Here is a 17,196-nt window from a genome sequence, read left to right as displayed (position 1 = left end):
ATATTGAGTGGTATAATATAAAGAATGAAAATGATGAGCCTGCTATATTGTGACATGCTCAGATCACATTTACCACATTATAAGAAGACCATTTATAAGCTGTAAGGCATCCAGAAGAGTTGAAGGTTTATGTGATGACCAATTGAAGGAACTGAGGATATTTAGTCTGGAGAAGAGAAAATTTAGGGAAGACAAAATAGTTACTCCAAATATTTAAGGTTTGGCCTCACTGGGCAAAACTAGGAGCAACAGGTGAATGTTTTAGAGAGCAAAATTGACTTGACATAAGGAAATGTTTCAAAACATTAAAAACTGACAAAAAGTAAAATGAGTTGCCTTAGGATCTCCCTCTAGAGGTATTCAAGCTTGAATGATTACTTGAGGCTATTGTAAACATGATTCTGGGTGAGGTATTTGTTGGCTTAAATTGACCTCTGAGGTACATTCCAAATTTGAAATTCTGGGATTCTGAGATGCATTGAGTTATACTGGGATAGTTTCAAATTCCATAAGGAATTTAAAGGTTTTATTTTCTGGGAGTGAGAAGCGATACTCTTTATCTGATTAGTAATAGTAAGTTGACATAAAATTTGAGAACCAAATGTTCTTCTTTCATGCCTGAATTGTTAGGAGCTGGAGGCATTAAATCTGTTTCATCGTAGTTCACTATGTCATTCTTCCCAGGACTCAGCTTTCACCCCAAACGACCCTGGATCTTGACTAGTCTTCACAATGGAGTCATCCAGCTCTGGGATTACCGGATGTGTACCCTCATTGACAAATTTGATGAGCACGATGGTAAGAGAATGTGTTCCAGACGAGGAGTTTCTAACTTGGGGTCTTAGACACTTTTTAAAGAAAATATTTCGATGGTACAGTGGGATAAAGCCCTGGCCCTGGAGTCAGGAGGACTTAGTTCAAATCCCACCTGAGATATTTACCACTTCCTAGTGACCCTGGGCAAGTCATTTAACCCCAATTGCATCGCCAAAAAGAAAAGAATAGAAAAGACAAAAAAGAAAATATTTCAATGTGTGTATTTTAACACAATTGGTTTCCTTTGTAATCATGTGCATTTTATTTCACTACTTTAAAAATGATACTCTGAGAAGGATTGATAGACTCCTTCTGCAAAAGGAGTCTAGAACCCAAAAAAAGATCAAGTCTAAGGATGATTGTAGCTCCAACTTCAAAGTTTCATTGGATCTATGATTTATTACTATGGGTAATTTTAGAGGCAAAATTGTAGAATGAAAAGAAGGATGGACTTGGAGTTAGGTGAGACCTGTCTTCAGATACTGCCTCTGTCTCTATTTGCGTGTTGGTAGGCAAGTCATTTATACTATCTGAACCTTAATTTTCCCATCTATAAAATGGGAATAAAATATCCATATAATCTGCCTTACAAAAGTGTTGTGATCAAATAAGATAATATAAGATGCTTTAAAGTCTTGAAAGTATTATTTAAATGTTAGTTCTCATTATTATTACTCTTGCCAACATAGAGCTAACCCCTCTTAACCTTTACAATTTTTGATCATATTTTTTGGTAAAGTCTATAGAGGATTTTTCCAATGCACTAGAAACCGTCTTATGCTTTTTTTTTTTTTTTTTTTTTTTTTTTTTTTTTTTTTTTTTTTTGTAGTATTTGTGACTGTTCATCTGTTGTCACTTATTCCTAATCAGAAAGTCACTTGAATTTAAATTTTTTGGAATTAAATATTATTGAAAAAAGGTAATGGTTTGGAGGAGTCTATGTACAGGGATTTCCCTGGACAGCATACATTTATAACTCTAACATATTTTCTCTGGTTTCTTCATGTTCCACTACCACCTCATTTTATTAGGTCCTGTACGAGGGATTGACTTCCACAAACAGCAGCCACTGTTCGTCTCTGGAGGAGATGATTATAAGATCAAGGTAGAGAGAGCATGTTCTGGGGAAATCAGCAGGATGTGGGAAGGTTGGAAATAATGGGAGAGATAGGGTTACCTCACTTAACTGAACATTTTACTTCTGCATCCTATACTAGCAGGGAGGCAGCTATAAACCCTGAAATAAATGGAAAAGATACAAGCTGTAAATAATCGACCCAAAGATGTTGCTCAAACACCAAAACTTTATGACCAATCATAAATATAACAGCATGAGGCAGAAGAACTGTAGAACTTGGTACAGTGCCTGGCAAATACTAAGTGCTTAATAAAAGCTTGTTGATTGATTAGACAAAAGATTGGTTTTCTGCTTATTCTTTCTCTCCTCCCTCCCTCCCCCCAACACTATAGACCTGGTCTATTTCATGTAGGACCAATAACCTTGTGCATTTTAGTAGCTCACATTGTAATAATTTATGTTCATAATAATAGTCTTGTCTCTTCAAGAACATATTTATGTTTAATACTTTCAGTTTAGAAAAAAAAATAAAGGATTTGACATTTTAGAAGAAGTTTCATTAAAAAAAATTAAAAACAACAAAAGTTAGCATTTTTAAAAAATAAGCTTCATATATGTATGGAGTTCTTCATTCCCTGTTATTTTTTTCCAGAGATGAGGTAGAGGAGGAAATTAAGCAAATAGTTAAAAACACATGTACTTATGAGATTGATAGTTTGGGGAATCTGAAGGAACACTTCAGACAGGAAATACTGAAGCTTATAAACATAAGTATTCTTTTAATCCATAACTTCCTTGAAGGCAGTTGTTAATGCATTTTCATTTTTCAAATTGATTCATATTTACATGATGTAAAGGATAGAAGGCTATCAGGCATTGTAACTTTGTGATCTTCAGTTTCCTGATCTATGAAGCTGGGTTGGTAGTATTTGTAATGTCTAAATTCATAAATTTATTGTGAGGCTCCAATAAGATAATGTCTATAAAGTGTTTGTAAAATTTAAAAGTTAAATAGAGGCTTTTACACTATCTATATACATATATTCTATACCAGTAAAATCTAAGCTTGTTGTGGGAAGGTATTATTTCATTTTATAAAGTAAAAATAGGAAAGTATGGATAGCTATACCATCTTTCATCAAATTAAAGGTTTTAAAAATCAGTATGTCAATATGAGTATTCTTATTTTCTTTGAATTATTTGCTATATGCTATATTCTTAACTAAATTATACTTATAAATTATACTATTTTCCCAAATGAGTTGAATTTTAAGAGCTCTCATAGATTGGGATAAAAGAGCTCTATCCTACTGAAAGGAAGGAGTATCATGTTGGGGCTTTGATCAATATCTCATCCAAGAGTTTTAGTTTTTAATTTTTTGATGTTTTACTAGTGATCTTTTTAAAAACTGCTGTTGTTTACCAATGACTCTACTTACTTCCCTTATTCTTCTTCTGGGAACCATTCCCGTCCCTCCATCTCTGTCTTAAACAAATTGAATAGTATTGTCAAGCAAAACCATTCAACTTGTGTGAATTGCCTAAGATTATATGTCCTTTTCTATACCATTCATTTCTCTGAAATCATGTTTGGTCACTTGCATTGATCAAATTTCTAATATTTTCAATGATGTTTTTCTTTATATTATTGTGGTTATTATCTAAGTTGTCTTTTAGACTCTGGTGATTTTACTTTGTATCACTTCAAACTAGTTTGAAATTCTTCATATTTGCCATTTTTCATCAAATAATAATCTTTTAAATAAATTGATAAGAATGAAGTAAGCAAGATCATGAAAGCAGTAAACATCATGTAATTGAAGAGCACACACAAAAAAGACACTCAATGCTGCATGATTGTAATGAATAATCTTGGCTTCAAAGAAAAGATGAAAATGTGAACTTGTCTTCATGCAGGCATGAGTAAATTATGTGTGTGGAACATTGCATTTACTGTCAGACTCGGTTGATGTGTTAGTTTTGTTACACTTTTTTCTTTTTTACTCTTTGTTAAAAGGAATGGCTTTTGAGTAGAGAAGAGGGATGAATATGGTCATTAGTGAAGAAAATATAAAAATAAAATATTGCCAACATTTTAAAAAAGATTTATATGTAATTATATAATATATTTACATATTCTTACATATATTGTAATTTGTTCAAATACTTCTCTAGTTAATGAACACCTACTTTTTTAGTTCTTAGCTACTACAAAAAGTGCTGCTATAAACATTTTCATTATACACTATTCAAAGAATAAGTTCTCCAGATAGAGGAAATACTTTTCTGTCTCTGAAGTCTTTTTTTATTGTTCCCCCCCTCTGTTTTCCCTGGGATGACCTAATATACCCTCTGAGGATGTCAGTCTATTTCTTCCACTTCTTCCTCAATCATGGTTTTTAGACTGATTCAAAAATATAAGGAGATAAAGCCAAATAAGTATGTTGGAAAACTTGGAACGCCAGTAGTAGATCTCTGGACAGCATATTCTATAGACATTCTTTGCTGACTTTTCTCTTATCTAGGTCTGGAATTACAAACTTCGGCGCTGCCTGTTCACTTTGCTTGGACACCTGGATTATATTCGTACCACATTTTTTCATCATGTGAGTATCTACAGTACCCTTGTTTTTGGAACATTTCTTTCTTACTTTTCACACAGAAGTCTCCCACCTAAATACTTAAGAAATCATGAGTTGTTAACAAAATGAGCAATATTTGACTATATTTTATTCTTCACATTTTCTGGAGTCATTCTAATGTAGTTGATTCTTTTGCTCCTCAATTTTTTCTGCAGAAGTGTTTGCTTGTGGCAAGTAATTAAAAATTATGAATATTATTGGTTTTTACCACTGTCTCCTGAGACAAAGGCAGTCTGAGAGAGATATAACTCTTGTCTAAATGATTTCATTGTTAATAACTGAAGTCTTACCTATGAGATAGTTTAGATAATTTTCTTAAAGTTCTTTCCAGCCCTGTGATTAAATTGAAAAATATTTTTTAAAAGTAGGTAGGATAAGGTAAAAGGCAACTGAAACGTTCGATATTAATAATAATGCTCATTAAAATAATCTCAGCAGCCATTTGACATTTTCACATTTTAGTAAATGAATGCATATATGTGTGTTTCTATGTATGTATGTGGAGAGAAAAAGAAAGAGAGTGTATATATGTCCTTAATTTAGAACAAAAGCATGTTTGGCTCCTATCTACCTTTCTTGAACTATTTCACATTATTCTCTGTCATGTATGCTATTTTGTAACAAAACCAATATACTAGCTCCTCTCCTAACTTATTATTCTGTTTCCTATCTCAGTGCCTATCTGAGTCTTACAACCTTACTACTCACAACCTGTAACTTCCTTCAAGACAATTATTAATTCATTTTTCACTCTTCAGTTTGCCTTGTATTTACATAATGTAGTGCATAGACCTCTAGACTTGAAGTTAGAAGGACCTGGTTTTGAATTCACCCTCTGACATTAGGCTCTTTGATCCTCAGTTTCCTGATCTGTGAAGTAGAGATGATAACATTTTGGTACCTTATCTCATAAATTTGTTGTGAGTCTTTAGTAAGATGCTACAAATTACTGTGCATATCTTAAAAGCACTATTTAACTGTAAATTTTTGTTATTTGTATATATATTATGTCCCTCAGTAGAATCTTGCCCTTTAGGGCATGTATTACATTGCCTTTAGCAACTAGAACAACATCTTATACATAGTAGTTGCTTAATCAAACAGTAAAAATTTATTAAGTGCTTACTTACGTAATTAAATTGTAAATGTCAGGCAAGAAATAACAATACTTGTATCTTCTAGAAATGTTTTATGGGTTGACCGCTTTTTACTAATGATTTCTAAAATTGTTCTTGCTAATAATGTTAATCGCTGTCTATAGGAATTCATTCTAAACCAGTTTCTAACTTTCTTTTGCAGCTGCATTCCAATTTCTTATAGTCTAAAAGTGCTAAATTTAAGTTCTTTTCAAGCACACAGGAGAGGAGTTTCTAAACTGGGTTTGGTCCCTTAGAGTACCAGCATGTTTGCCTAAAGCCTCAGTGGTGCCTAGTAAATATAGTTAAAATCCTAGTCATTGAAGTGAACCCAGAATTATAATAAGAAAAATAATAGGGATTATGTGATAAATCCCTGTTTCTGAAATATGTTTCAGGAATATCCTTGGATTCTGAGTGCCTCGGATGATCAGACCATTCGTGTATGGAACTGGCAGTCTAGGACCTGTGTCTGGTAATATAGGAGGCAGAGGATTCATTGGAACCTTCAACCTTCTCAATACTTTAATCTGCTACATTAGAGTACATTAATATCATTCTGACCTTTTCCCCAAAGGGATGATATAATAGTAGTTATTTAGCTATTTATGGAAGCTCAATAGTGAATGTTTGGCCTTCTTTCTCTCCCCTCCCCCCCCCCCTTAACCCCCAAGTTGGTAAGGGGGCTAAAAGAATGTATTCTAAAATGAAAACAGTGGGCCAAATTAGGAAGATTAAAGCCCAGAACTTAATCGTGATTCAGTTATTATCTTTGGAGATAGTTGGAGCATCATGTGAAGTTTGAACATTGAACTTGAGCTATTCTGTTTTCTAATTGTCAAGTCCTTGTACTAAGGTCTAGGTATATAATGGTTTACCATATTTTTGGCTAGAATGCTATGTGGAATTCTTTATGAGATGTGCTTGGAAAAGATATTCATTTGAAAGTAATACAATTACATTTTTCTGGAATAGTAACATTTAGATAGTAAAGACCTATCAGTAAAGGCCCAAAACATAAGATAAGCATCTGTCATGCTTATATGTGGGGGGATTGGTGTTGGATTTGGGAGTCCCTAAATATCTTTTTGATTTGATTTATTTCCTCATCTTTTTACAGTGTGCTAACAGGACACAACCACTATGTAATGTGTGCCCAGTTCCACCCTTCAGAAGACCTGGTAGTATCAGCTAGCCTGGACCAGACTGTTCGTGTTTGGGATATTTCTGGTGAGCTATCCAAGTTCAGGGGACAGTATGATCAAACTTGATGGAAAACTGCAATTGCACAAAGCCGTGAGAATGATTTCCTTGGAAAAGCAACAGTGAGGACTGGTTTGAGAGATGCTGTTGGATAATAATCTCTGAGAGAAACAGTTATTTGAATATATACATAGTCTTGAATGTGAAGAAAACTTCAGATAAATCCACTTTTAGAAGGAATTGAATTTCCTTTGGAATAGCTAACCAAGGATCATTACTCACACTAGAGAAACAACAGCAAATTTCATATCAGTTGAGAAAACAATTTACTGTATTGGTCATTTTAAAGAAGCAAGACTCCTAGATCTTATCTTATGCCAAAAAGGGAAATCCCTTAATGTGAGATTATTTTTATAGTATATATTTATTTATTATTATGTTATTATTATAGAGATGAACTTAGCCTTTTTAATATCTTTGTTTCAAGCAATTTACAGGGAGAGGAAAGTCCTCCAAAGTGAGGAAATCTGTAGTTTAGAGGAACATATTTTTGTTTTGATATTAATTTAATTTAAATGGCTTTTCAATTTGAATATAACCTATGCCCTTAGAATTTGCTTTCCAAATATGAAAATACATATGGGGAAAGGGCACAACTTAGAAGTGAAACACAATGTTTAATGCATGAAAAGATCTTTGTTTCATGGCTAGAATCAGAAGCTACAGTTCCAGATACCAAGGCTTCTGTCCAGTCAACCCACTGGGATATTTTCTTTGTATCACTTTATCTCCAGAGCAATAGGACTCCTGAAAAGGGTCAGTGTCTATAGAACAGTGTCCTCTGTTCTGTAATTAAAAGGAGAAACTTTCTAAGTCCTTGCCCCAAGACCTTTAGACTAAGTAAACAACCTTAATATGAGGACTGGCTCACCACCTTCTACCTGCTCTGCAGACCGATGCAAAGCTTCCTGAAGCAAGAGAGTACTTACTGTTATTGCAGCTGTTAGTAAATAGCAATAACTGGAGCAAGTTGAGAAAAAGCTGGTACTTCCAGTGTGTAATTTGGAATTTTGACCATCTCAGTTCCTTAAAGACTAGTTGTAGCATGTAGCGCAAGGCAGGGAAGCAGGATTTCAGGATTCTGCATCCTCTATTGAAATTTCTATAAGAATTGGAGGTAGCACTGGTAAAAAAGACTCATATTAGGTAGAGGTGATGTGAGGTTGGAGCAACATTTGCCATTGCAGTTTTCCACCAGACTGATTGTGCCATTTGAAGTACATTACCCAGACACAGGACCAGCCATGCCAACAGGAGGAGCTAGGCATAGGCACTATGAAGCTGTCAGAGCCTATGCCTTCTCCTCACTGCCAACATGAGGGAATTTAATATCCATTCTCCCAGTAACCTAGCTGCAGCTTTCTACCACACACACTCCCTGCCCTTGCCTCTCTCTTTCTCTCTGAGGATACAGGAGCCAAATACGATTGGAGTCTTGCCCACCTTGTTCTAGTGGTTTCTGGGATGGTCATTTAAAGCTTAGCTCTGTTCACCCCACAAGGGCATTGCATGTACTGCCTTGGTGCCAGCATAGTCTGTTCCCTGGGACCAAGTGAAAACAAGTTGGAGCAATTAGAATAGAAAATGACCACTTGGCTTTTGGGCATGAAAGCCTAGATTATTGCTACTCGTTTTTTCTTTAGTTTTAGCAGGAAGAGACCATTTTTTTCTACCAAAATTAGGGGCCCTGAGTCTGAAAAAAGAGAGAGAGGTGGCTTAACCCTGGTGATTGTGTGTGCTGCCTCCGAGCAACATATAGTGCATGGACAACTGGCTCATAACCTAAAAGATATCCGTGGCAATCAATCTCTTGCTAGCTTTGGTACTAATGTTAATGTTCCCCCTAACTTCCTCTACTTTATTTCTAAAATTTGCTTCTGTTCTTTTCTAAATTCCCAATAATCTATTAATCCAAGAATCATAAGCTTTATAATTGGACTCTTGCTCATGTTCCTCCCCTTTTCCAGAGCCTTTTGGACTCTTCTCAGTACTGCTTTTTGTTTTTATTCAAGGCGCACCAAGCATAGGTGAACAAGTTAGTTTCATACTATTAGGAGCTAGGACTTTTCTAGAGCCAGTGCCAATTTAGGAACAGCTTGTGATTTATGATTCTGCGTATGATCATGATTGAAAACAAAATGGCAAAGCAGCAAAGATAGTGTGAATTCCCCTACTCATTTTTCTGAGTTTCTGTGTTGAAAAAGAGGGGATAGCCCCTTGAGTGAAAACATGGAATGGCTTTGACAGCAAGACTTTATTTACCTTGTTTTAACCTCATGAGGAGACAACTTCTGCTTCTATTGCAATCTAACTTCTTTCTGAGAATTTGAATCTTTCAAGGCCTCAGCAAAAGCTTCTGATTAATAAAAATAAACCTTTTCAGTACCTTATCAGAGAATTTTGGCTTTTTCTGCATTTTGAGCTTTGAGTGGACTAATATTTTAATTCTTTTATATGTATAACCTTTTTCACGCCAAGCTCATGTAACTGATCTGTCTTTGAAATGCCTCTGTACTAAATATCTTTTAATTAGATGCCAGAATTTATCCTCATCCTTTCCTTCATTCCTCTGTCTCCACCCCCACCCTCACCCCCATTTGGAGAGTGCACCAAACTGGTCCGTTCTGAGTGTGTCTACTCCTCCCTCTGGATTTGTGTAGCTGCTGCAGAAATTTTCCATCTGTCGTTCAGTCTTAGTGAGTGGCTTGTCAAAGGCTCAAGTATTTATTTTCTGAGTTTCTTTTCACTGCCTGTCACTATTCATCTGTCCATTTTCTCCCTCCCTCTTTCCTGGGTCATTACATGCAAGTGCAACAAAGGCTTCCACTCTTGTCATAGAGCTTTCCCTTTTAATGTATTTGTTGATGCTTATTGGAGGTGAAAGTTCCTCCCAGCTGTCTATCTTTGTGCTTTCCTTTGATTCTGTTTCATGCATCAGGATCATTAAAGAAAGCTGACAGATCCTGGTAAAGGGACAAGATGAATAAGCCAAAGGAAGGTTCCTTTTGATAATCTTGTTTATTAAGCCTTGAAAGATTTTTTGAAAGCATTAGCTTTGTTTCATTCAACCTGTTGGCTCTTGAGTTTTTCACATTGCCTAGCTAGGTACAAGGGACAAGATAAATCTGTGTCTTGTCTTTTTCACTTCCTGGCTCCCATCTGATCTTCTATATGGCAGAAGTATTAATACTTCTTTAAAAATGTATAATTGTATGGCCATTCAAGTAACTTGAATTTTTCTGCAACTCCTAAATTTTAGACTGCTAGCAATTTAGCTATTTTATCTTAGGAAGGACAGTATAACAAGGATTTCAAAGATACTTTGTTTTTGCGAAGGCTGAATGTTCTGCAAAGCTGTTTTTCCAAAAACAAAACAAAACAGGACTAGAAGACCAGAGTCATAGTCCCACTGCCTTTTTCAGTTTTAACAAATATGAACTTGGCTATGTCATTTAACCCTAATGATCCTGTTTGCTCATATAAAGTGACAGTGCATAGCTTCTACTCTTCCTAACTCAATGTTCTCATGAGGCTCAAATGCAATATAAATACAAAGACTCTTTGAAAATCATAAGGACTATCTAAGTAATATATCATATCTTGATCTTGTGTCTGAAATCATACATAGAATCATATGATCTGTGAATGGTTTTTAAAGATAAGTGTTTTGCAGTTGGTAAGCTACATATGTGGGCCTTAAACAAATACAGCTTTTGATTTGGAATAATGTTACTTTAGTTTTTCTTTCAGTGCTGTAAATTGATATGATAGCCTCTTTTAGACAAGCTATCTTTTAAAAGTCTGAATAATCTACTTAATACATTTGGTGATGCTATATGCTTCTAGGGTTTACTAGAAGGCCTCCTTTATCCTGTTTACCTAGGTCACAGATAATTATTTCAGATTTCATAGCAATAATTTTTAAGACCCTTTTAAAAAGTTCTTTGAGTTGAAAAATCTCTTATTTCAAGAAGTTCCAGGGTAGCTAGGTGGCACAATAGATAGAACCCTAGAGTCAGGAAGACCTGAGTTCAAATTTGATCTCAGAAATTTACCAGCTTTGTAACCCTGAGCAAGTTATTTAATCTTAATTGCCTCCAAAAAACAAATAAACAAAGATTAAAGAAGTTCCAAGTAATGGCCTTCCCACAAAGTTCCTCTTTGGAATTTTTGAGATATAAAATAGGGAGAAAATTTTATACTTAATGTGAAATAGAAAGGAATGTATTAATTTAAAGTGCTGCTCAGCTTAACATAGAAAAAATATATTTTAGAAACTATTTAAAAAAATTTTTTAAAGTGTTTGTTGTTTCTAGACTTGACAAATTTCTTAAAGATGCAACATGCAATGCAATGTGGAGTTAACACTTTGTTTGGGGTAAGAGGACTTGGATTTAAGTCCCAGTTCTGTCACTTAGTAGTTTTATAACCACGAATGAGTAATTTCACCCAAATGATCCTTAGCTTCCTCATTTGTAGAATGAAGTGTTAGGCTAGGTCCATTTCAAGCTCTGATTGTCCTTTTATAATTATGCATGACATAGCCAGTATCGAACAAAGCTCTGACATATGATTTTTACTTTTTTTATATTCTCTTGCTTGTATTGAACATTTAAAAGAAAGAATTGGATCATTATTCTTGTAGTTTCCCATTTTCTTCTGTCTCTATTTCCCTCCTTTTCTTAATTGTTTGTCTATCACTGTGCCCTCCTTACTTTTGATGTTTTACTATATTGGTAACATTATGTTTGCTTCTCCCATGCCTATACTTTATGCTTCCAAGGTCTGAGAAAGAAGAATCTTTCCCCTGGAGCTGTGGAGTCAGATGTGAGGGGAATAACAGGGGTTGATCTCTTTGGGACAACGGATGCAGTCGTAAAACACGTTTTGGAGGTACATTCTGGAGCCAATGCTTAGGCATACATTCCCCAGAAAGGGATTAAATGACCATATTAATCTCAGAGACTTCATTGTGTAAATATAAGGAGAACGAAGAGAGAAACTGGATCATAGTCTCCACTGTCATAGAATTAAATCTTTTCCCAAACCTTTGGAAGAAATTCAGTCAATTTTTCAATAAATATTTATTGAATATCACTTTGGGACTATGAATGCATACAGTTCATAATTGAATTGAGGAATATGAAGAGGAATAGATGTGGTCCCTATCTTTAGTTATGGCAACAGATCATGTAAAAAAAAATTAAAACTAGATTATTTAATTAAATGATATGGCAATTTAAAAAACCAATGACCTCTACCCTTTAGGAATTTACTGGGGAGATACAATGTGAACACTGAGAGATAGGAGATAACTGAGAAATAAGAGTGTCAGAGAAAGCTTCACAGAACAGATGTCACATGAGCTGAGTCTTGAAAGGGAGATGAGAATCATGGGAAGTAAAGATAAGGAGCACATTCCAGATATGGGAGAGTAGATGATTTGCAAAATTCAATTTCCAGTTTGGCCAAAATGTAGAATATGTAAAGAGGAAAAGTAATTTATGGTAAAGGCAAAAAAAGTAGAAGGGAGGGTATGTGGATTTAGGAACCTTGATATGTAGTTGTTAACAGTGAACAACTTGAAACCTCGTAATTTTCATTTCAGAATTTTAGAGAAGCATGATTTCAGTATTTTATCTACAAGAGTAAAATCTGTGATACTAGCATCCTTTTCTGTCATCTAGTATAGATACATTATCACAGCATGATGAGGCAAACTATCATGAAGCAAAACTGTGTTAAAAGATTCACTCCTGCATGACTTCTACACAGGGTCATGATCGTGGAGTTAATTGGGCTGCCTTCCATCCCACTATGCCTCTCATTGTGTCTGGGGCAGATGACCGTCAAGTGAAGATTTGGCGGATGAATGGTGAGTAGGTGACTCATTCTTGGGAATTAGAGACTCTAACTTTGTGATATGCTTTCCTATCATCTGCAGGTAAGAAGATATAAGCTTCTTGTGTGTGATTCTCTTCTTCATGTTAAACCTGAAATTATAGAAGCAGTTTTCTTCCCTTTATTTTTAGAATAGCAGTTTGGCATTGTAGAGTTTAAATAAAAGAAATTTTTAAAATGGAAGTATAAGGAAATTTGAAACTATTAAGGAAGAAATAACACTGATCAATTAAAGCTTTATGCTGGTGCTGAGCATTTGGTTAAGAGCAGTTCACTGTCACATAGACAATTTCAGTGATAGTAAAAGAGTAGGGAAAGGATACTTCTGGTGACTAGTTCTCCCTTTCTCCTTACCAGAATCTAAGGCTTGGGAGGTAGATACCTGTCGAGGTCACTACAATAATGTCTCCTGTGCTGTCTTCCACCCTCGTCAAGAACTCATCCTCAGCAATTCTGAAGATAAAAGTATCCGAGTGTGGGATATGTCAAAACGGTAAGATGTGGTAAATGTAATTCTAGCAGTGGAGATAGGTAGAAGCCATAGGGAAGTAGAGGAAATAGTAAAGTTCATTCTTTTCTTTTTAACTATATCAAAAGATTTTAATTTGTCCATCTGTTATTTTTAGCATTTAGAAAAATCAGATCAAGGACTGTATAATCTTGAAGGCACATTGTTAGGTCATTCATTCTTTAACAGCCAAATGGGGATCTCCCAGGGTCTAATCTTTATTCCTCTAATTTGAAACAAGGATTTTTTTCCCCTTCCAATCAATGGTAAATTCATGAAGTGAGGAAATCCAAGCATGTTTGAGATGGGAAAAATGGCCTCTTGATTAGGTCAGTATTAGTCATCGTAGGATCATAGCCTTAAGGTTGAAAAGTCACCACTTCATTTTACAAGAGAGAAAACAAACTCATGGAAATTAAGTTACTTGCCTAGGGTCACACAGCTAGTAAGTGCTTGAAGCAGGATTTGAACTGAGGTCTTCCTGATTCCCAGTCCAGGATTCTATCCACTGTACTATCCTGCCTCAGTAATCTTAGTCATCTTTTCTTTAACATGTTCAATATGTTGTTCTCGTTTGATTCCCTTAATTTTGTTATCTTTCAGATAGAAAATTTCTGAGAAACTAATGATTGTTTTTCTCTTTCTTCTCTAATCCACAATAGGACTGGAGTTCAGACCTTCCGAAGAGACCATGACCGTTTTTGGGTTCTAGCTGCCCATCCCAATCTCAATCTCTTTGCTGCAGGTAAGAGAGCTTTTTTCTCCTTTTTCTCCCTTCTCCACCCCTCACCCCCGTATTATACTTCAGAGTTTACAATAGAGCAGTTATTGTCCATCACTTTTTAAGGAGATACATTAGCTTAATATGGGAGAGAGCAAGTTTATCAGAGTCAGTCAACTGGTTGGATTTTTAGTTTCTTTTTTCTCCAGTCTTCTTGGAGAAAAGATGTACCCTTTTCTCAGAAATCTACTTACTTTGAATTGCATTGGAAAATCACTTGTTTTTTCTGAACAGATTCTGTTCAATGCTGATTTTTGGCCTTGAGAATCTTTTTTTTTTTTTTTCCCCAATTATATAAACACCTTTTGAGTTCAAAATTCTCTCCCCTTATACTAACATAAGATCAAAATGGAGTCATAATTTAGATATAAAGGGTGATACTTAAAAATATATAATTAGAAGAGCAAGGGATAGGTTAATTGTCAAATCTTTGGGAAATGGGAGAATTTATGACTAAACAAGAAATAGAGAACATTACAAATAGATAATTTTGATTATATTAAATTAAAAAGGGTTTACATAAACAAAACTATTACAGCCAAGATTAGAAAGGAACAGAAAGCTGGAAAACAATTTTTATAGTCATTGTGTCTGATAAAGGTTTTGTCTCTAAAATGTATAGAGAACTGAGGAAAATTTATAAAAATACATGTCACTCCCTAGTTGATAAATGGTCAAAGGATATGAACAGGCAATTTTTACATAAAAGAAATCATAGCTATCTATAGTCATCTGAAAAAAAAAATGCTCTAAGTTACCTATGAGATTGGCTAAGATGACTGGAAAAGATAATGATAAATGTTGGAGGAATGTGGGAAAATTGGGACACTATTGTAGTGGAATTGTGAATTGAACAAGCCATTCTGGAGAGCAATTTGGATCTATGACCAAAGGGCTATAAAATTGTGCGTACCCTTTGATCTATATCCCAAAGAGATTATAAAAGAGGGAGGAGGACCTACAGGTGTAAAAAATGTAGCTGCTCTTTTTGTGATGGCAGGGAATTGGAAATTGAGGGGATGCCTATCAATTGGGGAATGATTGGCTAAGTTATGGTATATCAATTTAACAGTATACTATTCTATGAAAAATGATGAACAGGCTGATTTTAGAAAGGCCTAGAAAAACTTACCTGAACTGATGCTAAGTAAAGTGACCAGAACCAGAAGAACTTGGTATACAGTAGCAGCAAGACTGTGATGATCAACTAAGATATACTTTTATCTCTTCTTAGCAATACAGTGATCCAAGACAATTCCAATAGACTTTGGATAGAAAATGCTGCCTGAATCTAGAGAAAAAACTATGGAAATGAATGTGAATTGAAGCATACTATGTTGACCCTTGTTATTCTTTTGATGTTTTCTCATGGTTTTTCCTTTTTGTTCTGATTTTTCTTTCCCAAAGTGACTCATATAGAAATAAGTTTAAAATTTACCATACATGTATAACCTATAACCAGTTTACATATTGTTTTGGGAACGGAGAGAGGAAGAAAAAAATTAGTATTCAGAAGCTTGCAAAAATGAATATTGAAAACTATCTTTAATAGTAATTGGAAAAATAGTGTACCATTAAAATAAAAAAATTATATTCTCTCCATTTCTCTGTTCTTCACCTTTCCCTCATTGAGGAGGCAAGCAATTTGATATAGATTTTACACATTTCCATATTTGTCATGTGGGAGGGGGAAATCCCAGACCAAAACTCAAGAAAAATAAAAAAATTTTAAATATCCTTCAATCTGCATTCAGATTCCATCAGTTTATTTTCTGGAGGGAGATAGCAGTTTTACACACCACACACACACACACACACACACACACACACACACACACACACACACATACACACACAGTGACTATCTATGACTATCAGACTACACAATGCTCAATTCTGATGGACGTGGCTCTCTTCAACAATGAGATGATTCAAATCAGTTCCAGTTGTTCAGTGATGAAGAGAACCATCTACACCCAGAGAGGACTGTGGGAACTGAATGTGGATCACAACATAGTATTTTCACTCTTCCTGTTGTTTGTTTGCAATTTATTTTCTCAAATTTGTTTTCTTCTTGATCCGATTTTTCTTGTGCAGCAAGATAACTGTATAACCGTGTGTATATATATGTATATTGGATTTAACATATAGTTTAACATTTAACATGTATTAGACTATCTGCCATCTAGGGTAGTAGGAAGGAGGAGAAAATTTGGAACAGAAGGTTTTGCAAGGGTCATTGTTGAAAAATTACCCAAATATATGTTTTGTAAATAAAAAGCTTTAACTAAAAAAAAAAAAAAATAAGTTCTTCAGAATTGTCTTAGGTCATTACAAATAGCTAAATCATTCACAGTTAATGCTTATAGAGTGTAGGTATATGTGTATACTGTTCTGGTTCTGTTCACTTCACTTTTCATCAGTTCCTGTAAATCTTTGCAGGTTTTTCTGAAAGTGTCCTGCTTATTATTTCTTTTAGAATTCTAATAGTGTATCATCACAGTCATATACCACATCTTACTCAGTCATTCCCAATTGATGATCCTTAATGTCCAGTTCTTTGCCACCACAAAAATTTACTATTGTAAATATTTTGTACTCATAGGTCCTTTGTTTTTTAGTCTCTTTGATATATAGACCTAGCAGTAATATGGCTGGATCAAAGAATATGCATGGCTTTGTAAGCCTTTAGTCATGGTTCCAAATTGCCCTCCCAAAAAATTGGATCAGGTCACTAATACATTAGCAGTGCATCAATGTCGCAATTTTTCCATACCCCCTCCAACATTTGTCATTTTATTTTTCCTCTCATATTAGCCAGTCTAATAGTGTGAGCCAATGTAATAGATGGTTCTTCAGAGTTGTCTTAATTGGCATTTTTCTAACTAGTAGAGATATAGAGCATTTTTTCCCCATAAGATTATAGATTGATTTGATTTCTTCTTCTGAAAACTGCCTGATGTCATTCTTTGACCATTTATCAATTGGCGAATTACTTCAAATTTTATAAATTTGACTCAATTCTCTTATCTATTTGAGAAGTGACTGGTCTTAAGAATCTTAAACCACAT

At 34.7% G+C, this 17,196-nt stretch overlaps 1 protein-coding gene across 3 annotated transcripts in view; it reads left to right on the top strand.

Annotated features, from left to right (window-relative positions):
• Positions 1–17,196, top strand: part of COPA (COPI coat complex subunit alpha) — a 43,941-nt gene that overhangs the window by 2,516 nt on the left and 24,229 nt on the right. For all 3 annotated transcript variants that reach the window (XM_031966872.1, XM_031966871.1, XM_031966873.1), the window contains exons 2-10: positions 685–798; positions 1,848–1,921; positions 4,420–4,500; positions 6,071–6,147; positions 6,793–6,902; positions 11,719–11,828; positions 12,711–12,810; positions 13,194–13,329; positions 14,007–14,089. In XM_031966872.1, the coding sequence (XP_031822732.1) occupies positions 685–798; positions 1,848–1,921; positions 4,420–4,500; positions 6,071–6,147; positions 6,793–6,902; positions 11,719–11,828; positions 12,711–12,810; positions 13,194–13,329; positions 14,007–14,089 (885 nt within the window). The remainder of the gene's footprint in view (positions 1–684; positions 799–1,847; positions 1,922–4,419; positions 4,501–6,070; positions 6,148–6,792; positions 6,903–11,718; positions 11,829–12,710; positions 12,811–13,193; positions 13,330–14,006; positions 14,090–17,196) is intronic.

Source organism: Sarcophilus harrisii, chromosome 4 (genome assembly GCF_902635505.1).
Source record: "Sarcophilus harrisii chromosome 4, mSarHar1.11, whole genome shotgun sequence".
Classification (NCBI taxonomy): Eukaryota; Metazoa; Chordata; class Mammalia; order Dasyuromorphia; family Dasyuridae; genus Sarcophilus; species Sarcophilus harrisii.
The sequence above is the reverse complement of the archived record's forward strand: the minus strand, read 5'-3'. Positions and strand labels throughout refer to the sequence as shown.